Genomic DNA, 24,999 nt, shown 5'->3' with positions numbered 1-24,999 from the left:
TTCAAATACAGATGTCCCCACCACTGAAGCATTGGGAGCATATAAAGAAGCAGTGAAAACCCCTTCAAAATTTAACCCTGATATAGATGGAACTTCCTCTTCCTTAGTGACCATAATTCAACCCATTTCCTATCAGGCTGCAGAGGTGGATTTAGATGGAATTGTTCCAGTGACTGAAACACAGCCAGAATTTTCTGTTACACAGAGAACTTTTGAGGAAGTACAACATGACGATCATATAAAGTTGACAGGGCCAACAAAATCTTTACAGCAGTTTGGGGTGAGATCAGAGCCACAGCAAGTTTCAGGAGCAGAGCCAGTCATGACTGTTGGCAGCAAGGAAGTTGAAGACAAGCTGGTTGAAAAGATTATTGACATCCCTTCGTCTCCAGAGAAACAGCCAGTATCTACAAAGAGCATCATCATGAAAGTAAGAAGGGGTCCTTTATATCGAAATGTGTTCCAATAAAAAATGTAAAGCACAAAAAGAACATGAATTGAGTGCATTTCTCTGAAGAAAGACAGAAGTCTATTACTGAAATAATTTGTTAGCTTTCTTAATTCTTCATGTTACTTATCTTTGTTTTTTGATGTATTTTTAGGAACACAAAGAAACCAAGCAAGAGCCAATGCAAAAAGCAAAGACCTCTCTATCCACAGATAAGAATAATGTAGCAGCTACTGAGCCTAAATCCAAAGTTGATGGGGATGAGGAAAATCAACCCAAGATTGTACCCATATCACAAGAAGAGGAGGAAGTACAGGTGGTTACGGATACAAGTAAACATAATATAAATACCTATTCATCCATGCCAATAGAGGAATGTAAAGCTGAAAGAAAACGCTTAAGTTTCCAAGCTATGGAAGAAAGCAGTGAAAGTGAGCTGACACCTTCACCCTCACCTAAAATCCAGAGTAAAAGACTAAAGGCAGCCAATGTTTCATCCAGCAGTGAGGAAATAAAAACTGAAAGTGCTGACTCCTATATGGAAGAGGAAGACTTCATCCGGAAACAGATAATGGGTATGTGTGATGAAGAAGAAATGTCTCATTCAGAAGATGAAAAAGAAAAGAAATTGGCAAATAAGGAAGCTATTGAAGAGACTGAGCTTGATAATGTTAAAGTGATATCCAAATCATTATGTATAAAAAGTAGCACTGACATAGACAATAGTCAAGAAAGGAAAAACATCCAGAAATCTGGCACTGCAATTACTAAGGATGTTTCTCAAAGTCCAATAACTTTCAAAAAAGCTATTCCAGTGATGAAACAAAGGCAAAGCACAGATGAAGAAGTAGAGAGCATTACAGATTCCCTTTCAAAGGGATCATCTAGTGTTCATGCATCCAGCTTTACTCCAGGATCTTCACCTACATCAGCCTCATCCCTGGAAGACGACAGTGATAGCAGTTCCAGTCATGCAAAAGTCAGTGGGGATAAACAGCATCGCAAAGGTAAGCATAGACAGAAACCTCAGCCTCTCCCTACCATTGAAGACTCCTCTGAGGATGAAAAGATGAGAGAGGAGAAATCTAGAAGAGACCAGGAAGATATTTTGGACTACAGAAAACCATCGTCTCCAACTGAAAATGTCTCCTCCACAGAGGATCTGAGGCAGGCCATTATACTGGAGGAAACCAGCAGAACATCTGGCTCTGAATACTCTGCTAGTATAGAATCTGAACCAGAGGCAAGACAAGCCATTCAGAGAGGACGTAAGCCTCCAACAACAGTGATTCCATTCATTTATTCTCCTCCTTTTGAAGACAATATTGTATCAAAATCATTGAAGAGTGCTGAAGAAGCATATGAAGAAATTCTTCAGAAGGCAAAAGCTATTCCAGGGGAGAGTCCTCCTGATATCGAGCCCCTCTATGAAGGAATGGCAATAGAAGACTATCTATATGAATCCTTGGTGGAGGAGCCTGAAATTAGGGTAGATGATCCTAAAGATGAAGAGGATACTGACTTGGATTCTCTCACAAAACTCAGATCTCCAGAGCAGGTTTATGAAGAGATGATGCAGAAAAAAAGAGAACTGGTGATGATAGAGGAAGAGTTTCAACAGGCCCAAATAGCCATGGAGTCTTCCTCATCAGGGGCTTCCGTCATACCCACAAATGAGACATTGATAACTGGACAAATCGACACAATTAATACAGGGACAGAAACACCTAGTGATGCGCTAGTGAAGAAAAAGAAACGGCCAGCTCCGCCACGTCCGTCTGAACCTCCGAAGCGCACTGAGATCACTGTTGTTCCCAGTACTCCTAGTGGATCTATAAGTTTTGTTAGGCCAATGGTCCCTCAAAACCCAGCATTCAGAAAGGCCTTGTTCCCCATACCAGACCTGAAGATTACCCAGTGTTCATCTGGCGAGGAAGAGGATGATAGTCTTGCAGACGAATACGGTGTTGGTATTTCCTCTGACATTACACCCAGTGATGACTCTGAGACTAAAGAATATCCATTCATAAGTTCTCCTTTGTCAGAAACTGCTGATATAGAACCTCTCTGTGTCGTTTGTGAAATTCCAGAGCCAAAACCTATTCCAAATCCGATTTCAGCTCCAGAACTCACGACTACACCTTCACCCATATCACCAGTATCACCGCCAACGTCCCCAGCCACACCAGACTCCAGTTTTTCATCTAATGCTACATCTTCATCCTCCTTCCAGGCTCAAACACCTCTTTCACCAGATTCAACTTTACTCTCTACACCAACACCTCCAACTTCATTTGTATCCCAATCACCTCCTGAGATCTTGCCAACATCACCTATCACAACTTCAGCAGTAATGTCTAATGGTGCTCCGGGGAACTGGAGCACCACAGCAACCACAGTTGTAGTTACAATACCAGATGTTGTTTTGGACCAGTCGAAAGGTCCAACAACTGCTACATTTCAAATGAAGTCATCTACAACAGAGACTCCAGCTTCCACACCAGTAGCAGTATCCACTCCTTTGCCTGTTGTGGTTCGGATGCCAGACTTAGTTTCATCTCCATCTCAAGTTCCAATTGAGGCTCCAAGTGTTGTACAGGTCTCAGCACTCAGTCCAGCTCTTAATCTTGTTTCAACTAAGTCTACAACACGAATTGCAGCTACACCAGTTGCAGTCTCCTCTGCAGGACCGGTTGTAGTCCAAATGCCTGATCTGGTTTCAACCACATCACCAATCTGTTCACAAGCCCCACTACCAGTCTCAGCAATCATGACTACCCCAGCTCAACCCCAAGCAAAAGTGGTGCATTCAGTTCCTGTACAACCAGCCATCCAATATAAAAGCCCGGTAGTACAAACATCAGCTAAAACATCTCAAATATCTGTAACAGCTCCAGCATCAACTACTATAGTCAAAAAGAAAATCCCACCCCCTCCTCCTCCTCGATCTACTCCAGTGTCATTACCTCAGCCTAATACAGAGCTGCAGCTTGTAAAGCCTGTTCAGCATGTCACTCCTACCGTGACCACCTCTATAGCTTTGGGAACCAAAGTGCCTGGCCAGCCAATGCAGTCTGTTATTGTGGATATACAACCAAGAATAGAAGAAAAACAAGATCATATGGCTGTACCTCAAGTAGTAACCCCAACTAGACCCGGACATGTAGTTATCATAGTGCCTAGTATAGAAAACATGCAAACTCTGCCTGGAAATATTCCAAAAGATATAGTTTGTAGAGGTCCACTTTCTTCCACCCCTTCCATGATGCTAAATAGTTACATAGCCACACAATCTGTTTCAAATATGCCCAGTTCAGTTCTTCCTTCACTATCCACCAAGGTATCTACAATGCCAGTGATTTCAGCTCCACCACTTCCACCTAAACCAGTGACTGGGACCAAAGTTATAGACACAGTAGAAATACCTGTCGCAGACACACCTCCACCACCTCCCACAACTTTACCCAAGCCAACTCTTCTTCCAAAGCCACAAATTCACACTGCAACAACAATTACCACAACAACAGGAGCACAAGTTGTTACAATAACTGGCAATCAACTTGCCAAGCCTCCCCCACCCATACCGCCAAAGCCTATATCAATCCCAGCAGGACTTGTTTTCAGCCATAAGCCAGGGGAGAGTGTCAAGCCACCAACTCTGATCATCCCCAAAGCTGCTACACTGCCCAGGACCAGAGAACCTCCAAATGTTTTGTCTCTTAGCCTGACACGACCTGTGGAGTCTAAATTGGGTGTTTCATCGCCAAAGTCACCCATATCTCCTAGATATGCCAAATGTTTGAAAACTTATGTTGTGATAACACTTCCATCTGATATTGGCTCACCAACAGAAGGCATAACAGTCCAGGCACCTGTTAGAAGAGGCTCTATCCCATCTACAAAGGTCTCAGAAGTGAAGACCTCAACTTTTGAGCAAAAAACATCAAATGAAGCATTCTCAGCACAGGCCACAGTTAGAAGAGCATCTGTACCCACTGTAAAGCATCCGCCACTCATACCAATAACTCCAACTATGGCTGGAGAGCAGATAGAAAACTCTGAGATAATATCTACTGATGCACAAGCCAGGAGAGATTCTTTGACATATGTGGTGCAACCATGTATTAAAGTAAAAAGTGCACCCATTCGAATTGAGAAACCATATATTCAACAGCAACAACCAATTACTCAGCCAATGGTACCACCTAAGGCAATGGCTAAGGACAACACAATGCCCTTAGAGGCAAACTTTGATACTCAACCACTAACAGTGCAAGCCAAAGCAAGAGTGCACTCTAAGCCATCTGTTACTCAGAGTGAAAGCATAGCGACAGAGGTAATTTCAGTTCAATCAGATGTTTCATATGGAGCACTCATTCCTCAGGCCCCAGTACCAACCTTACAAATGCAGCCACAACCTCTGAGAGATGTTGCTGCTCAGGCTCAGCTACTTTTTGAGTCTCCAGTTCTGCAAGATAGACCAGCTGTAGTCCCATCCACTGTTATTTATCCACAAGATGCAACTCAAATAGAAATACTGCATGAAGAACAAGATATGCCTACTGGCATCATTACCACTGAGGCATTAACAATGAGACTAAAAATGCCAGGAGTGAGTGAGCAAATTCCTGCACAAAAGCAACTCATGACAATGCATGTCGTCTCATTACTACCCCTAACTGCGCAGCAAGCAGACGTTCAGTCCTTAGTAACAAAGCAGATACACATACGCCAACCAATTTTTGCAACTCAAGGGGTGACAATCCCAACAAAGACTGAAATACCAGAGGATATTGCAACTGAATATGCTGTTAGAATACCACGAATAATACCTGAATCATCAGTACCTGAAGTTTGCCAAACTGCCGTTGTTCACTCAGTGCCACTAAATACAGAAGTAACATTGTCACTTCCTGTGATTGAAGTTCAACAAATGGTACTACAATCAGAAGGTGATGACATTCCACAAGTCCATGGAGCAACTGCAGAATCCGTAATATCACATTCAACACCACCACTGGGGACAGTGCCCTTTAAGCCTGAGCATGAACCCTCTAAAGAGACTATCAGAAAAGATATAGAAAGAGGAGCATCAATATCAACCTCAGTGATGCAACATCAGACAGTCATTGGAATGCCAGCTGAGATTATTAAAATTGAGGAAGCAACCAGTCAGAGGACATCTATATTACCCACAGTACAGCCTCCAAAAACCACAATCGAGATATTTACCTATCCCAGAGAGTATGAAAGGACTGCACAGGTGGTTACAAGTGCTGCCTTTACTGCTACCAGGCGAGCATCCATTGCCTTGCAACAACCAGTACTACCGACACAATGCGCAAATATGCCACCTGAAAGAGATGTTCCTTTTGATGGCCTTGCTGCTCCCATCCACTACAGCAGATTGATTTCTTCAACAGAGCAAAAACCACGCTCTTTACCATATTCATTGGACTATGACCACCCTGTGGAGATAGTAACCTCTGATCCTTCTGCACAGGATATTGCACATGGTGATTTTGTGGCTCCTGTTACCATCACTGAAATTCAACAGTCTATTGAAAGCCAAGGGATTCGAGGATTAGAAAAAGTGGTTTCCAGTATGAGCCACATGTATTCTTCTTCAATTTCCACCTCTAGCCAGCCTCCTGAAATGTTGCCTAACCTGGTCACCGAGGTTGTCACCACTGAGCTCCAGAGGACAACTGTTTCTGTTGTCCATGAAAGAGTTCCACAGATCTCCCCACCAAGTGTAGCAATCACTATACAACCAGATGTGACAAAAGTTCAATCTTTGTTGAAACAAAATGGGAAGATAATGTATCCCGGTGATGTTATTGATTTACGCACCATGAAGGTTGGTGTAGACATAACAGATAAAGGCATGGACCTGACACCGCCTGAGTCATTACGGCAGTCTTTTTCAAGTGAGTGTAGTGCCCGTCAAATCACAGCAGTACAGCCCGAGATTGTAAATCTTAGTGCGGAGATCCCACCTGCAACCACACTGACTGTTGTGACTAATAACATTACAATAGTCACATGCACGGCTACCATTGCTTCATATAACAACACTCCCGCAGAAAAACCTCTTAATTTGCAGGGCCCTGTTACATCACTACCTTTGCCTCTCACCACATACAAAGCATTCGAGCCACTAGCACAGATTGTATATAGACCTGTGAACTCCCAGGGCATCAATAGGGCTGCAGAGCCCACATTTCAAGACATACCCATTAACCTTTCCTTTGGAGTATCATCAGGAGGCAAACAGTTGACTACTTTATCCTCAGTAGCTATTAGCAATGGAGGCCCTATCTTTTCATCGGAGACTGCAGGGGCCATAGATTTGTCAAACTACAGGCCAGTAAGAACTTTGGTAGCTTGGTCTGGAACAAGCCCTGGAGTGATGACTACCATCATTGATGATGATGATGGGACACCAGTTGACCTTACAGCTGGAAGGAGGAGCACATGCTGTGATGTCATTTACAAGCTACCATTTACAGGGAGCTGTAGAACACAGCCACCGATTACAAACCAGCCAGAGAATAGAGATGACCACTATCGATATGATATTGCTGGGCTGTATGGTATCAAAGAAATGACTGACATAAAGACCTCAGTTTCTGAGAGTAACTTGACAGCAGCAGGAATGTTCTCCTACGATCCTAAGAATGGCCATGAAGGTGGATCTTCAGATGGAGCAATAGACCTCACTGCTACCCAACTTTCTGTTGGTGAGTATGGGAATATTGCTGCTTGTTTACTATTATCTATTTTTACTTCATGGGGTTGAATTTCAATGCAACGAATTGATTAGATCAGACATTGACTTATAAAACGTCTTTCTGTACCTTCTATTATTAAGGTTCAAAGTGTATGATGTATGTTTTCATCTTTAAGTTCATTGATGTATGCCTTCATTTAATGCTTTTTGTTTGATTTGCTATTTGACATGCATGATTTAATTTTTTTTTCTCTTTTTCTTCATACAGATGCATGTGTGTGCCTGCGTGTGCTCCCTCGCTATTTCGGGCTTGCATCATGCTAACCAAAATGACTGCAGATGTGCATGTGTGGCAGGAGTCTTTATTTTATCCAAGTTGCATGGCCCTTAATAGATACAAAATGCAGTATGTTTTTGATATTGCAATATATTTAATTATGTCAAATCTATATCTTTGATTGTGGCAGGTAAAGCTCTTGACTACACTAGCAAAACTACTGGAGTCTATCCTGAGATGGCGACTGGTTCCTATTCCCAAGGCCCTACAACTGGTTTTGGTGCAAATAATATTCTAAGAGCCTCTGATGGAGTAGTTTACTCCTCTGTTGCCACCCCAGTTCCATCCACATATGCAATTACAACTCAACCAGGCTCCGTCTTGAACACTCCTTTAACACCCATATCAACAATCCAAAACCAGACATTGCCACATCAATATGGGTTCATTCCCAGTGCAGACCCGGCACAGATATTTCCTTATGACACAGGGTTACCTAAGGACCTTCTACCCACTGCTTTTGCTGACATTATTCCAGGATATCCAGAGATGTACTCAGACACTACCCTTGAAGCAATTGCTGCTTCTCTAGATGCTTTAGCATCCTCCCCGATATTCCCTGGCTTAGACAACACCAAGATGGCCCAGTATCAGATGGAAAGGGAGTTTCTAGAGCTAGAGAAGCTAAAGCAGTTATGTCTTGCGGAGGAGCTGGAGTGGGAGCGGCAAGAGATCCAGCGTTATCGTGAACATGAGCAGCTCATGGTTCAAAGGGAGCTTGAGGAGCTTCAGGCTCTGAAACAGCAGCTGCTCCTGCAGCAAGAGGAAGAACATCATGCCCACATGGTGGCACAGCACAAAACCTATACCCAGCAGACAGAGCAATTGCAACAAATCCAACAACTTCAACTGCAACTCCAGCGTCAACTAGATGAACACTATGGCACCACAGGGAATCTCCTAGATGCAAAATATGCAGGGGTAGGGGACAATGGCCAGTACTGGCCTGTCAAAGATGAGTCAGCAATTTCATCCATTGGGACACAGTTTGAGGAAAGTCAAGAACAGTTTAAGCTAGTAAATATTCATCAAGCTGATCAGGACACAGTGAAAAAAATAATCGATAGTGGCGTACAGACAGACGATGAAGACTCAGAAGAAAAACAGCATATAGGAAGGAAAAAGAAGAATAAAAGAAATGTTGATAGCTCAGGTCAGACTGATGTTGAGGACCAAGATGAGTGGGATGCTCCCACAAAAGCACGACGGCGCTCTCGAAAACACAGCAGTGAAGGGAAACATGGATCCAAGGTCTCCAGTATTGCTATCCAGACAGTGGCTGAGATATCTGTCCAGACTGATCACTCTGGAACAATAAAACGACCCAAAGTCCACATGGACACTAAGGTGGAAATCATAAAACATATCTCAGCTCCAGAGAACTCTCAGAGAGGTGGCAGTCTGAGCTGTCAGACAGACTCAGACAGAAGACACACTCCAATTGAGGTGGGCTACAGTACACATCTAACAGCAGATCTACCCTCTAAGCCTAAAGTCTTTTATAACACAGTTTCTCCACTATCCACGGATAAATTGACTGGAGGACAGAAAATGTTGACTGCTGACCCAACTAGATTTTCATCTGGGCCTCGGATATTGAAAGCTGGTCAAAAGTCTCTTTCTGACCCTAAATCCCTCAGTCCAGCCACAGAAGACAGGATGAGTGGATATGCAGACAGCTATTCAGTAAGTCACAGTCAAATGTGGTATAACTGGAATAAAAATTACCTATTTTATCACTGTTGATGATTCTAATTTTAAACATAATTTAATAATTACCCGATTTATGATTTTATTTTTGCTTTCAAGGGTCGTGGTTCTTCTTCTGGTACAGGTAGGAAAGTAAAGCGGACACTGCCAGACCCCCCTTCTGAGGATGACTCTTTGGTAGGACGGGGGGGCTATAGCAGCAACTCTGCTCGTCGTCGTCTTGCCCGCAGTACAACAATGGCCCGTGCAAAGATCCTACAGGATATTGACAAGGAGCTTGACTTGGTAGAGCGGGAATCTTCCAAACTTCGCAAAAAGCAGGCTGAGCTAGATGAAGAGGAAAAGGAGATTGATGCAAAGCTACGGTGAGATGGCAAATTTGTAAAACCAACACAAACTCTTCACAATTCAGTGTGTGGATGTGCTTGTGTGTGAGTGAGAGTGAGAGCGAGAGAGAGAGAGTAAGAAAAAGTGATCATTCATCCCCATCATGGAATCATTTGTCCTAATTCATCTGCATGATTCCCCTCTTACTTTGATAGCTTATGGGCCAAAGGGCTGCCTTGACATCTCACAGTGAGACCTTTCTACACTCACACATAGTAAAAGGTAGTAATGTGTGAGAACCAATAACATTGTTTGTCTCTGGTAGACATTTTATTGATTTGTTAGTGTTAAAATGTAATAGCATGTTCCATTTATTCAATATTGTAGGTACCTGGAGATGGGTATCAACCGGCGCAAGGAAGCCTTGCTGAAGGAAAGAGAGAAACGAGAAAGGGCCTATCTTCAGGGGGTGGCAGAGGAAAGAGACTATATGTCTGACAGTGAGGTTAGCAACATTAGAGAAACTACAGCTGATGGCCATGAGAGACCACGCACAGCTCCACAGTCTGAGTTTGAACAATTCATCCCTCCACAGACAGAAGCAGATTCTCAGTACAACACACTAACAAGTCCCTACTCTCATTATGGCCAATATGTTCCCCAGACTCAAACCACAAGTGACTACAACCAACAGAACCTATATCAGCAGCAGTCACTTTATCACCAACAGGTGTCTCCTTACACAACCCTATCACTCTCTCATGCCCAGGATCAAACCACCAGCTACCAACACGCTCTGCTCATTCAGCAAGGAAAGCCACGCCAAACCTCCTTGTCTGATTTAGAGCCTAAAATCACTACGAACTACGAAGTGATGCACAACCAGCCCTTACAACTTATTGTACCAACCTCCACAGAAAGTGGCTATGGGGTAGCGCACCTAGGGGCCAAGTATGGCAATTTGGATTTAAGGCTAGGCCTAGAGGAGAGGAGTGTGGCCTCTAGTCCAATGTCTAGCATTTCTGCTGATTCCTTTTATGCTGATATTGATCACCACAATGCCAGGAACTATGTGCTGATAGAGGACATTGGAGAGTTGACCAAGACATCACCAAGGCTGAGCAACACAGGCTTGGGTTCTGGATTCAACCTTCCTGATAAGGAGTTGTCCAAGGCAGACAGGCTGCTGAGGGCAGCAGAAGTCAGGCGAACAGCTGAGGTAAAATATGTACTTTGATATAATTTAACTTTCTCCATGTACTTGTGAATATAACTACAGTATAAGAGGTTTAAATTTTATTTTTTCTGTGCTTTTTTACTCATCGGTCAGACTAAAATTTAAAATATAGATTATTCAGAAAGCAGGAAAACAAAATTTTAGTGTTGCATTAGGATGGCAGGGTATTCAAATATATGTAAAAATGCATGAAAATTATCTATTTTTTCTTTTATTTCCCTTGCAGGTAGCTGATTTTTTAGGTTCACCTCGGCTTCAGAGTTATGTTAAAGGGGACGATGAAACTATGGAGGAACCCTATGAACTGAAGCTACTGAAACAGCAAATTAAGCAGGAGTTTAGACGAGGGACTGAAGGGTTAGAACACTTAACAGGCCTGGGCCTGCCTCATTATCTTCCAAGTGATAGCAACTTTCGGCACTTCCCTAAAGGAGAAAAATATAGCATTGGCAGGCTCACTCTTGAAAAACAGGCAGCAAAGCAACTTCCAGCTGCTGTGCTGTACCAGAAACAGATGAAGAACAAAAAGGCCTTGATAGACCCAAAGGCCATTACAAAATGTTCCCCAATTCAGGAGAGTAGGGACCTAGAACCAGACTTTTCAAGCTACATTGGTTCTGGGGCTTCCTCTGTCACCAATCTAGCTGCCACAGCAAGGTTGCTTCAGGATGAGATCACATTTGGCCTTCGAAAGAACTTGTCGGAGCAACAAAAGATTCTGGGGTCTTCCCTGGGAGGTAATGTTGCTGGTTCTCTTAATCTTGGGCAGCATATTGGGCTAGGTTCCTCTATCAGGACAGCAGTCCAGGATGATAGCACCTACCCAAGTGGCAACCGTTCCCGCCCCTCATCACGACCCTCTTCTGTTTATGGCCTGGATTTATCTATCAAAAGGGACTTATCCAGCTCCTCACTCAGACTTAAAACCGAAGGTGAGGTTTTGGATGCAGCTTTTGCCCCTGGGGTGGCTAGGGCAAAGCCCACCAGTTTACCCATTAGCCAAAGCCGGGGCCGCATCCCCATTGTGGCTCAAAATTCTGAGGAAGAGAGCCCACTAAGCCCTGTGGGACAGCCTATGGGTATGGCTAGAGCATCAGCTGGACCCCTTCCTCCAATCGCTGCTGATTCCAGGGACCAGTTTGGGTCTAGTCATTCTCTGCCAGAGGTACAGCAACATATGAGGGAGGAATCAAGGACACGTGGCTATGATCGAGACATAGCATTCATCATAGATGATTTGCAAGGCGCCATGTCTGACAGCGAAGGTAAATGGAGGCTGATACCATTGCAGCAACTTCGCTGTATAGATCTGCTTGTCAAGCATGCAAATGTTGAGTGGTCTGACTGACTGTGCATTAACTGATTCTCTCTCTAACACAAATGCTCGATATAGCTGTTGTTTTTTTTTCATTGTTTGTCATTGTAGATAGCACATTAAATGTTTGCATGCTATTTCCCTTTTATTTAATATCCTGTTCATCAATACATAATACTCTGTTAGCCTTGAGTTTATGTATGTAACCAATCAATTCTATCCAGTTATTTCATTAGCATGCTTTATTATTTTGTTTTCCAGTGACTTCTTTTCTTTATACATATGAAAAAAAAAATAATAATAATAAGCTTTACATACTAAGAGATAGCACGGTTGGTAAGCAAAATTCCCCACTACCTCATTATTTATCCCAATAGCAATATACATATAGAGTAGAATACTGTAAAAATAAATTGCAAGAAATAGAACATTGTATCATAAAGAAGGTAATAAAGTAATCCAACTGGTTTCTTATAATTTGCATTTATATTAACCTGCATAGTAATTCAGTGGGTTTCTCTCGTCTAAATGACTACTATGCATTTATATGGACTGTTGAAAACTACAATTAGCTTCACATTATTGTGTAGCTTTTGTGTTGTGTCAACCATGTCTTTTTTGGATACTCTAATTCTGGTTTTGCATCCGTGCATGTTATCCAATACATTTCCATCCTAATAAAATGAATGTTTTCTGCCTGTTGGTTGTTGCTGTGGCTATCCTGTTGCTTGTGATTTTTCTATGTGTCATAGTAACAACTAATATTGACAATATTGACATGTGCAATCCCCATCTCAGTAAATGTGGGATTGGTAGAGTCCCATTAGGTTGAACAGTTAGTTCAATATTCCTTAAGATTGAACCACATACAGCATGGTATGCATGTAATAAAACGAATTAAACAGTCACATCAAAAAGGACCAATGGCCTGTCAGCCCCATTGCTTTTTAGATAAACAATAGCAATAGCAGTAACATACATGTTTAGCAGTTAATAACTGTGTTTGTTGGCCACTCACAAATGATAGTTGAATTTTTGAGAAGAAAATGATATTTACCCTGAACCAATGTCAAAGTGTCCATCTGCCTTGATTACAGCACTAAGTGAGACCATGCTGGCTATGAACAGAGATGATGCCAGAATCTTTCATGAAAGTATCAGACACGGTAGAGTATCTTACAGTACTAGTTAAATTATTTGATAGTTGGTTCTCTTTTCCAAAATGTGCTTGATGTCACTCATAGTGCTTCTGCTTGAATTATAAATCAAGAGGCTATTGATGTTAATCTTAGTATCAATAGTAATTTCATTCATGTATCTACTGCTACTACTACAATTACTAATAATATTACTACAACTACTACTACTGGTAGTAGCAGTATGACAATTACTTTTAACACATTTCTGAAAAAAACATAATTTTGTACCCCAGCTGGAGGCCCAAACTGGAATATAGAAGGTGAGAAAACATCCCAATGTCCATGTAGTTACAATAGTGTCTGCCTCCATGCCACATCATGGTTCTGAATGATCCACCTCTGGCTGATTTTGTAAACATTCCAGACTCATTCTGGAATGACCCACATCTCAACATTATATAATACTGTACATGTCATTTACAAGCAATGTAGTTGTAGATTTGTCAGATCCATTCATAACACTAAATATTTTTATGTGCATATAATTTATTAACTTCAGTTGCATATTCTGGAATGACTGCACATCATAGTGGTTCTGTAAGCATATCAGGCCCATTCTCTGTGTTTGTGTTCATGCACTTTTGCAAAATTGTCACTTATACCTTGTGCGATCATGCATACGTATTATCATAAAATTATGTTTGCATTCAGTTCCAATAGGTGCCCATAGGATTGTTGTGCAAATGTTTTAGAGAATCCTGAAGGTCGATGTTGCCGTCATCAATTGACTCTCAATCAGAAAACTGATAAGTGCTGCAATCAAAGGTATGCAGAAAACAGGCAACATTTATCTTCAGCGGAAATCATCATCAGGCAGTTTCTCTCCATTTGATAATTTATTAAAAGGTATGAGACATCTAATGAGCATCACCTACAGTACTTCAGAACTACATTAACATATGTAGAGGACACTCTTCACCATTCGGATTTTGATCCAATGACACAAGTTACGGTTGAAGGTAAGGATGTAGCTATCGTGTAAATAAAATCCTGCATTTTAATACAAAGGATACAGTAGAGACAATAAAATATGAAAATACGTAGTGTCCTTAGGCTATTTCTTAAATGTTTTTAGTATATATTAAAGTATGAAAAAGAAGGAGCCCTTTTCTCTGATGTGGGGATTTTGCATGCTACGAAAAGAATGGCATATTAAATTTTACACTTATTCATCATCCATTTAGCATTTGCATTGATCAGTTGATCTCACACATAATGGGTCTAGAGTGGACAAGAGGTAATTACATTTTCGCTTTCATCCAACCAATCAGAGATTATGCTGTATTCAGTTATAGATGTGACCAATTCCAACAAATTATAAAAGCCTTTTAATTCAAGATGGATCTCTGTTGAATTTGTCATCTGGAAAGCAGATATCCATCAAGCTGTCAAAGATACAGCAAGGTGTGTGTGTGTGTGTTTATACTTCACTTTTAACTGCTTCCCCTCTGCCTAGCCTACCATCTGAGGAGAGAAGACACTGATTGGTTTGATAAGCCCAGAGAAGGACATCCACAGAGCAGAAATGTTTCTGATAGAAGAGGGGTGAGCTCCACATCTAACCATGTCTAACTTCACATCATGCTGTTTCTTACGCTGACTTTCCAACCTCGACTGACTTCAGATGAAACTGGTCCCGTATGCCTTCCCTCACACTTGCATCAAGCTCAAGAAGGATGAGAATGACAGTAGTGTGTCTGGTAGGGCAAATACAGCAACACACACACACACACACAGATAACTTACAAGGATTCTAAACACAATAATTTTCTACCACAGTGTTGCTGATTTGGATTTACTTTTCACTCAGGGAATGGACTTGGTATCCATGTGGTAGGTGGTAAGGAGATTCCAGGGAGCAAAGGAGAGATTGGAGCCTTCATTGCCAAGGTTATTCCTGGCGGTGTGGCCGAACAAACGGGAAAGATTGTAAAAGGTAAGGGGAGGAATTTGTTTAAATAAGGAATTGCAATATTAAAATTTTAAATATGAATAATCTAAATGAGCACTGGCTCGTGCATTCCTTTGGCTTTGCTTGGAAATTCATTCCCCTTTGAGACGCTAGTGGTGTGACGATAAATGTTAATGTTTACCTTCTGTTAAAAATCCTTACCTGAATCATAAATCAGTCGAAAATCTAAATTGAAAGTGACTAAAGATATTCATCTGGGTAGACTTGAATTGTTGTGTTTTAACTGCTATGAGAGCATGAAGGCTTCACTATGTAGATTTTGTTGTATTTCATATAGAAGGGATGGGGTGAAATGTGTGTGACATATACACACATCCCGGCTGGGAATGACAATCTAATTGCCCCTGTCGTGACATAGGAATGCAGGTGTTGGAGTGGAATGGAGTCCCTCTGACAGCAAAGACTTATGAGGAAGTGCAGTGCATTATGGGCCAGCCATGTGCGGAGGCGGAACTCTGTGTGAGACTGTGAGTTACATCTGTCATCATTTATCCGTGTGTTCCACTGAAACTCCTACGTGTTTAGCTGCAATCTGGTACCTCTGCATCTATGAGCACGTCCACTCCTACCTCCTTTCCTTCTTCTTAATTCAAAGCCCCTTCATTGACACAAATCACTCTGTGACTACCTTCTGCTAAGATGTACTGGTTGATATGCAAGCACAAATTTCCTGTATGGATCCACATAGTGACCTCAATATGCTGTCGGATCCTGAGTACCCGCAAGCCTTGGAGCACCATGTCCAGGCTGGTATGTAAATTGATTGGTTGAGATGTTTGCATATATGTATGTTTCTTCATACCTATTTCATACAAATGCAATATGTGTTTGAATGCACATATGTTGCAGCAGGTGGGCAACGTTCCCCAGGCGTGGATCCTCAGCAGTTGGCTGCAGAACTGCAGAAGGTCTCCCAGCAACAGGCTCCTGGTGTGGCTGGAACCGGAGTTGGTCCCGGGGGGTTGGGCATTCTGTCTGCACTCGAGCACTCCGCCATCCTGCACTCAGGTACTGGATCAGCTGCCTCTAGCGGTGTGCCAAGCCCCGGCCAGCCTGCATCCCCCGCTGTAAACAAGAAACAACGACCTAAGGTAGTGGATTTGGACAATTCATGTTTGACTTGGCTCTCTTTTTAAATAAGACACCATGCAGTAGGGAGGCTGTGTAGGAACATCAAATGGAAAGACTGTGCTCAGGGTTGATGACAGGTTAATTATAATGGAACAACAAATCTGTGTGATGTGATACAGAGCCTGATCCAGAGAGAAATATGACTGGTCTAATGAGAACTCTTCTTTGACTAACCACAATACCTTTTGTTATTTTCTTCCAAACTTTTGTTGAAGCCAACAGAGGTAATGAAGTGTCCTCATCCTATCACGGGAGAAATTCAGGTAAACAAATGTCATAAAGATCTTTTTTTTTAGATGCCGTTTGATCTTTTACTCATAGCTTCGACTCCCTTTGGTTTTCAGCTCCAGATCAACTACGACAGGAACCTAGGAAACTTGATCGTCCACGTCTTGCAGGCTAAAAACCTGGCCCCAAGGGACAATGACAGCTACTCTGACCCTTTTGTCAAAGTCTACCTCTTACCTGGCAGAGGGTGAGTCATGGATGGGTTTGAGTCTTCACGAATGTCTTGTCCATGTCTCCCTTTCTGCTTCTGTGTCTGTCTTGTTTTCTCTTCCCCCTGTTTCTTTCTGACTTGGTATAGACTGTGCCGCATGGAACTGACTAACTACATAAGCTTCTCTGATAGAATGAGACTGAATAGAATGAGACGAGGCAGTTATTGTAAGATTAACTTGATGGCGAGTGTAGATTTATATATCTTTTTTTTTTTACAAAGTGAGAGGAGATCCTAGGTTATGCTGCAACACACGACTGTAAATTACCTGGTTGTTGATGGCCTGTAAGCGAGGAAACATGCTGACCAATGTGCTGAATTCACCAGCTCTTTCTTACTCGATCCACATTTACCTAAAGTGACTTTTAGTGGTGCCTCCTTGTATTAAATCACTACATGCCCCCCCCCTATCCTGTCCACTTTACTGTCTTTCTGAGCCACAGAAAAAAGGATCGATACAGCCTTTATCTGCTTTGTAACAGTATCTGCAGTCAGATAATGAGCCAATCAGACCAATGCACAGTCATGGTATCTCAACAACAGCTCTAAATACTGATTTAGTCCTTCTCCCAAGTGTGACTTGTAATCACTGCAAGGTCCTTTGGGCACATGTCACATACATGGAGCACAAAAACAGCAATACACCCTCCAGAGGATATACTGATTGCCTCAACTCTCTGTCCGTTATTGCCATTTCTTTGAGCTCTCTGGGCTTCTCTGACTGTTTTGCTTTTCTTGTTTGTGATATCTGCCCTCCTCCTCCTCTTCTGGACTCCCTCAGCCAAGTCATGGTTGTCCAGAATGCAAGGTAGTGTGGTGCCGATCTTTGCTTTTAGTTGGTGTTATCTCTTTCTTTCTCTGATTCGTCTCCAAAGTGGTTTTTCCATCCTTTGTTTGTGGCCTTTGTTGTACGTCAAATGTTCTGATCTATTTCATTATTTTTGAACAACACTCCTATCATTGCCTTTTCTCTCTGGGGGTTTTCCCAATTCTAACTCACCACAAATTCTATCGCTGAACTTATTTGTGATTTTGTTAAAAGGGTCTCATGCAAAACAAGACACAAGACAGTTAAAATATCCACTATGCTGAAACCATCTGTCCAGTCTGCATTTGCAGTGGTAAATGTCTGCAATTAGGTCAAACAGAAAAGGTAATTTATCACTTGTTTAATGACAATAAATTAATCTGACTATCATGACTCATCAGTGCTGATAACAAGAGAAGGACCAGGTATGCTCAGAAGACCATGAACCCAGAATGGAACCAGACTGTCATCTACAAGAACATTCATTTGGAGCAGGTACTGTGCAGAAAACTATCAGCACACACACACACAAAACCTTTTACTGTGAGCCTCTTTGGATGAAGAGGATGTCTTATAGCCTCATTGGATTATTTTTTCCCCTTCTGTCTTGTCCCCTGGGCTGTTATCAGTGTCCCTCTGAAAGCTCCACTCAGCAGTCCTAACACTACAGTTAACAAACCACTGCAGGTTTTTCACAGTCTCAATACAGACAGGATGTTTTTTTATTTAAAGAAAAAGCAGCAATAAATAGAGCTAATGTGTCTGTGTTTGGTCAGAGCATGTGTTGTTTGAGACCCCACCCCCCCGCCCCCGACGGAGACTACGACTATGAAGAAAGAATGCAGATATGGTAGCTTCACCGGTCAGAGTAGAGGCATTGGCTGCTCTGAGGGCCCCTCTGCTAATCTTCTTTGCTGGCGGGGGGGGGGGGCGTAAAGATGCCGCAGAATCACTCATTTGCTCACTCACCCCTTGAGATAGGTTTCCGTTTCCTCCCACAAGTTTGTGCACACACATTCACAAACACATGCGCACACATGCATGGGCATACAATACATGGACAACAATTAAATGCAAGTCTTCTGTGGTTGGTTGGCATTCATTAATGCGCTGTAATAATGTGATACTTCATCCGCCCACATACAAAGAAACAATCATATTTCTCCACCACAAACACACACATGCACACAGGATCTGTCGCTATAATCTGTGCCTCGCTCCTCTTCCTCTATGCAGTTAAAGAAAAAGATGCTGGAGGTGACGGTGTGGGACTATGACAGATCCTCCTCCAATGACTTCCTTGGCGAAGTGAGTGTTTGTGGAATCTGGGTCCCACTTTTCCAAATGTACATCTAATATTCGCCTTATGACAAAGGGTTTCTGTGTATCTTTTCGAAAGATCAACCTTTCTTAAAACAACTGAGTCATATTTTCATATTATATTATATAATCTGTCTTTCAGCTCATAAAGTTGGAAGTCAAGATTTGCTGTCCGTGGATCTGTCTAGTAAACATTTGTTTTCTTGTGCTATATATCAGTATGTACAAGGAAATTGTTAGCTGCCTTCATTCAAATCCTCATCTCTGTACCTTTCCATTAATTAGTATTTTTGTTATACCCCTGAGTGTTTAACTTTAGGTACTTTTCTTTCATTAAATGTTATCGTGTGTGTGTCTTTCAGGTGTTGATTGACTTGTCGAACACAGCACAGCTAGACAACACTCCTCGGTGGTTGCCTCTGAGGGAGCAGAGTGAGAGTATTGAACAAAGCAGAGCCCACCATGCTGCTCAGGGCCCTCCGCGACCTGGGTCCGGTCAGGGTCAGGCACAAAGTCAAGGCTATATGTCAGTGCCCAGTATGGGGCACGGGCATGGTATGGGACAGGGTCGAGGACTAGGACAGGGAGATGGAAATCAAGATTCACCTAGAAACTCTGTAATTAAAAGCAGAAGCCATGGAATCTTTCCCGATCCAGCCAAAGGTAAAATAATGCACACGCCATTCATTTACAAATTTCCATGAATTAATTTTTTCTATATTGACAGTAGGTTTTCATTGTGCAAGTCATTTCTAAGGTGGTCACTCAGTTGGCTGTTACCATAGAAACAAAAGTGCTGTAATTAGACTCCAGAATGTGAGTCAGGTTAGGGCGGCTGTGGAACAGACTTAATCTACATTACATTTCTTTACACTTATCTGAATAGCAATCTTAATTTCCTATTCTATCCTTCTATTCTCCAGACATGCAGATGTTGTCTTTGGAAAAGTCACACAGCAGCCCAGGCAGCTCCAAGTCTTCCTCTGACGGCCAGCTACGCTCCCACGGCCCTTCTCGAAGCCAAAGCAAGAGCAGTGTTACTCAGGCCCACCTTGAGGATGCTGGAATTGCCATTGCTGCTGCTGAGGCTGCTGTGCAACAGTCCCGCCTGCAACCAAGTAAATCCCAGCCCTGCCCGTGATTGTCTTCCAGTGAATTACTTCCCTTTTCCTGTGCATGCAGGCTTTATTAAGATTGACGGAAACCTGAGCCAGTGTTTGTTCACCTCCCATTGACTTCTGCTCTCCTCATCTTACTTTAGACTCCGAGGAAAATAACAAAGTGATTTGATTTACATCTACAACCTTAATTTAATTGTTGCCTTAATTTCTTCCACGTTTGAGGATTTTTGCTGATACACTCAATAGGGTAGATGAAAAAGAAAATATTGTGTTTGAAAATCTGAGCTTTCTGCAATGACATTCCATCTTTCATTTGAATCTAAAATATCCATACATCTGACACATGCCTGACTCCAAACAGGTTATAGATTTGAAGAGATTAAACATAATCTAACAATTAAAAATATATATATATATAAGAAAAACTGTATTTAATTAACTCTGAAAGAGGACCCCCAGATCCTTCTACATGAAATATGCATGTGCCAGTCCCAAGCATATGGATTCTACAGTGTGATCTCCAACCCAGTATTGAAACCAAACTGGGACATCAACACCTAAATTAGCATGATTCTATTTATGCATAGGCATAATCTTGTTCTCAAAATGTAGAACTATGTTGTCGATCTTTTGTGAGATGAGCTAGCACAGCATCAAAGTTTCTGTATTTAAGCATGCAGTTGCAGCTTTTCCAGCTACTGGACCCTTGTCCCCAAGGATTATGTGACAGTGCAGTCTCTGTTTGTGTTTATGCATGTGTGTGCCATATGAATGAACCTTTAGAGAACTCACAAAACAACACAAACACATGGTTATGATACACAAGGCTCCCCTCCAAACCCAATCCTCTCCCAAACCCATCACCTAAAAAAAAGGAGGGCCAAACATGAGGCTGAACCTGACAAACCAGGAAAAACAGAAACGAGATGTTCAAAAGTCAACAAGCCATTCACTCTGCACTCACCAGCCAATGAGTGTAAAAGCTTCACCTGTGAGAGGAGCAAAGGTGCCAAGAGAAGGTGAGGCAACATAGGAAACATGTACTGAAAAGTGTTAACACAGTCAATTAAACGAGAAAAAAAATGAACACAAAAATGTAATCTACCATGTAAACAAATGTTTAAATAGTGATGATTTTAATGTTACTGTCTGTGTATATTTGTGTCATTTTGCCACCTCTGTATTAATATAGTTACATTTCTGCGGCTGTAGAGAATTTAATGCTACACTTCACATACTCCCTGAACTAATTATGCCCTTTCACACTGTTTGAACAGAACTCAATAGTGTGAGCCAAGAACAAATGATTAAGTCTATGAACAAACAGCCATACTGTCTTGCATTCAATTCATTTCCATCTTTGAATTCCACTTTGTGACCATTATTATTTATTTTGTGGGCTGTAGAAGGATTGTAGAAGGAACCAAGACTATACACACTGCACTGTTAACTGGAGTGGGTGATGCTCAGTCAAAGTTTTGTGTGAAAGACAACATTCACCCGGAGTGAATGTTTCTGCAGACACGCAGGCATGGATGGATTGATGATCACTTTCACACTTGTCACCCTCAGGACCAGGACACCGACTCGGTGATGTCTCTGGACCGGTAGTGCTTTCTGCCCCAAGTCTTGTAGGAGACGCATATGGGGGTCTGGATGGGGAAGAAGGGGAGGGTACCGGAGTAGACAGCGCCATCTTTCAAGTACCACGCATGTACGACCATTTTATTCATCTGTTGATGCTTAAGGAGGGTAGAAATGCCTCAAATTGCATTGCCATTCCTTCGATAATATGCCATTTCCTTTTTTTTTTACAGTGGCAAGACACTCCTCAACGGCACAGACAAAAACCAAGCAGGAACTCCAGAAAGTGAAGGTGAATTCCTGAGCTGTCTTCCTTTTTTTCCAGAAAAAGCAGCTGCGATGCTGTGGAAGAAAAACACAATCCTGGCTCTTCTCACTCTAATGCTCCATCTACTGGATGTTTTCTGTAATGGCATGATTTGTTTTTCTATATCTAATTGTGTCCTTTAAGTGCCTCTAATTTATGTTTTCATAATGAGGACATGCATTTGTTCAGTTAAATGTTCAGTCAAATACCATCAATATTTACCAATGGATTTAATAATTTAATTTTACTTTTTAAGTCCAGCTTCATTTATGCATTTAATTATTTAGACACAATTTAGTGACAACAGGAGATAACGCTTCACTTCATGTGCAAATGTAGATTTGTTGGTGACACTCATGAATAGCCAAAGGAAGAAATCTAGAGAGAGAAAAAAATCATCTTTAACTACAAAATGACCGTCTACTTCTCTCTGTCATTGTTGTTTCTAGGTGGCAAAACACAAGTGATGGGGGAGATTAAGGTTGCTCTAAAGAAGGAGGTGAAGACGGAAGGAGATCAACTTGTCTTGGAGATCCTGCAGTGCAGAAACATCACTTACAAATTCAAGAGTCCAGACCACCTCCCAGGTCTGGAAGTAGTTTATGCATGTGCACGGGTTTAAATATATGGTGTCAAACACCTTTAAGGTGAACAAATCCATGATTTATTTCATTGCAGACCTGTATGTGAAGCTCTATGTGGTGAACGTGGCCACACAAAAGCGGATCATTAAGAAGAAGACCAGAATCTGTCGCCATGACAGAGAGCCCTCTTTCAATGAGACCTTTAGATTCCCCCTCAACCCAACAGGACATTCCATACAGGTAGAAATATTTGTAGCAATTTATCAATTAATTCTGTCCAGTTTAGCGTCTGTCTCTGAAATGACTCATTAGTGGAGGCTTGCAAGCCCTGGCAAAAGAAATTACTGTAGAAAATCGTCATGTCAAATTGTTATCATTATTATCATTATTATTGTGCTGCATGATATGAAAAAAAAGTTGCTGCTAGTATTTACAAAAGGTTAATAGTAGATATAGTTAATAAAAAATCCAAGAAATCTTTCAAGATCTCAACCAGACCTGTTTATAGGAGAAAATATGTTTAAATGAATATACATGTAATGTGTAATAAACAAAAACACATACATTTATGTGCTAATATATCCATATCATTTTGTTTTAAAAGGTAAGCTTGTTATTTATTTTAGCATTTTTTTCACAATGAAAAATCTGCATTAGTAAAAATTGCCCCCCCAATGTTTTTTCTAGCTTTTCTTGGTGTCCAATGGAGGCAAGTTCATGAAGAAGACACTGATAGGAGAAGCCTACATCTGGTTGGATAAGGTGGACATGAGGAAGAGAGTGGTCAGCTGGCACAAGCTGTTCGTCAGTTCCACTCAGACCAATCCCTGAACACCATGGCAAAAAAGATGGAGATGAAGTCAGAGGATACGAGTTCAGAGGGCTGCTTTAACAAAACATGAGAAAAGTATAAAGGGAAGTAAAAAAAAAACTCGATGTAATCCCTCCGTCGTTTCTTTACCTCTTTGGTTCATAAGTAATAAAAAAGGAGGTAAATATGTGCTAACACCATATCAGCTGTTTCAACCCAACACTGCCAGCAACTTGTCCACCTCCTCCCGTGTATAGTCTATGCTGGCTGTAGGACTTACCTGTGGGCGACATGCAACAGCAATGGAAACAGACTTATCAGCAATATGGCTGTGAGATCAGTGATGTCATACAACCGCTCCATTTCATGACCCGCGTGACACTTTGTTCTTTCAGTTCTGTGAGACTGGGCGAAGAAAAGGTGAATCTGATTTCCTGTAGTCGTCAACTGAATTAGAGTCGAGTTCTCTTTGCCAGGAGTCGCTGTGATGTCTAAAAGATCAATGCAATGTCGATGGAAACAATCTACCTGTTTTAGATATTTATGAGGGAATGCATATTTTTTTGTATAATAGTCTTTTAATTTCATGTAAAAAAAACTAATATATATATATATATATATATGTCAGTGCCCATATATATATTATATCACAGACTGCACAGAACAGAGGTTGGCTGACGTTTGCTGTGCGATGAAGATAAAATGTATAGTACTTCAGAGTGTAGATATCGCACATGTAGAACAGAGCATATCAGAGAATCACACTGTACAGTGTGATGTTTATACTATACGGAGATATCAGATGCAGAGTATATCGAGATACAAGATACAAATTAAAAGTTCTCTTATCACTATAATACATATAAAATATAGACTGATGGTGTGGGTGACGCGGTGACAATCCAGTAGGCTCCTTTAATCTGAGGTGTAGGCAGTCATCAGAGCTTCTCTGTGAATGTGGACCTGCACGAGCTCAAGGATGTTCTAGAACAGCAGCTCCTTCGGTCTTTTGATCACACTAAAACACCACAAAACATTCAGCAGGGCTGTGGCAGAGGACAGTTCAGTCAAGGAGTCGACATCCCGTGACAAGTTGCTGTTTCACTGTGATGCTATGGAGAAGGGTAGGTTAGGGATACAAAGAGATTAACAGCATATCGTGTTTGGAAACACATGCTATATTGAATGTTACAAGCCAACTGTGGAAGATAACAAGAGTTAATCGTGTCTGTGTCACGTTTAGATGTGAGTATTTTACTTGGAGACTGTTGCAGTTGGTCAGAACACACGTTGTCATACATGTTATTAAACTGTTGGAATGAACATGTAATTCGCACAAATTGTTGTAGAAAAAAAGACATGAGATTCTGCAATTGTGTTTACGTAGCCCCCCCCCCCCCCCCCCCCAGGTCTGAGTCTTACCTGCAATAAGAAAAACATGTTGCTACCAAATCAAATGTTTGCATTTCTCAGAATGTGCTGAACACTCACCGCCACGCCGTTTTGGGTCAATCGCTCCAGAACCCGTCTCCTTCGACCAGTTCAGTTTTGAATCA

The 24,999-nt window shown here is 41.7% G+C and overlaps 1 protein-coding gene across 1 annotated transcript; it reads left to right on the top strand.

The window, feature by feature from the left end:
- Positions 1-322: 322 nt before the first annotated feature.
- Positions 323-23,463, top strand: pclob (piccolo presynaptic cytomatrix protein b). The gene is made up of 30 exons (XM_068739899.1): positions 323-430; positions 603-2,488; positions 2,539-2,620; positions 5,952-7,191; positions 7,649-8,389; positions 8,504-9,204; positions 9,328-9,593; positions 9,943-10,756; positions 11,019-12,057; positions 13,205-13,273; positions 14,763-14,851; positions 14,931-15,006; positions 15,117-15,242; positions 15,637-15,745; positions 15,967-16,028; positions 16,128-16,210; positions 16,265-16,369; positions 16,625-16,672; positions 16,754-16,884; positions 17,690-17,716; positions 18,118-18,211; positions 18,953-19,024; positions 19,399-19,566; positions 19,621-19,699; positions 19,960-20,173; positions 21,785-21,871; positions 21,975-22,033; positions 22,498-22,635; positions 22,727-22,872; positions 23,320-23,463. Exons 1-30 carry the CDS (start codon positions 323-325, stop codon positions 23,461-23,463), a joined length of 9,003 nt encoding a protein of 3,000 aa, XP_068596000.1.
- Positions 23,464-24,999: the final 1,536 nt, after the last annotated feature.

The sequence above is a fragment of the Brachionichthys hirsutus genome, chromosome 5 (genome assembly GCF_040956055.1).
Source record: "Brachionichthys hirsutus isolate HB-005 chromosome 5, CSIRO-AGI_Bhir_v1, whole genome shotgun sequence".
NCBI lineage: Eukaryota > Metazoa > Chordata > Actinopteri > Lophiiformes > Brachionichthyidae > Brachionichthys > Brachionichthys hirsutus.
This window is presented reverse-complemented; position numbering and strand designations above follow the sequence as displayed.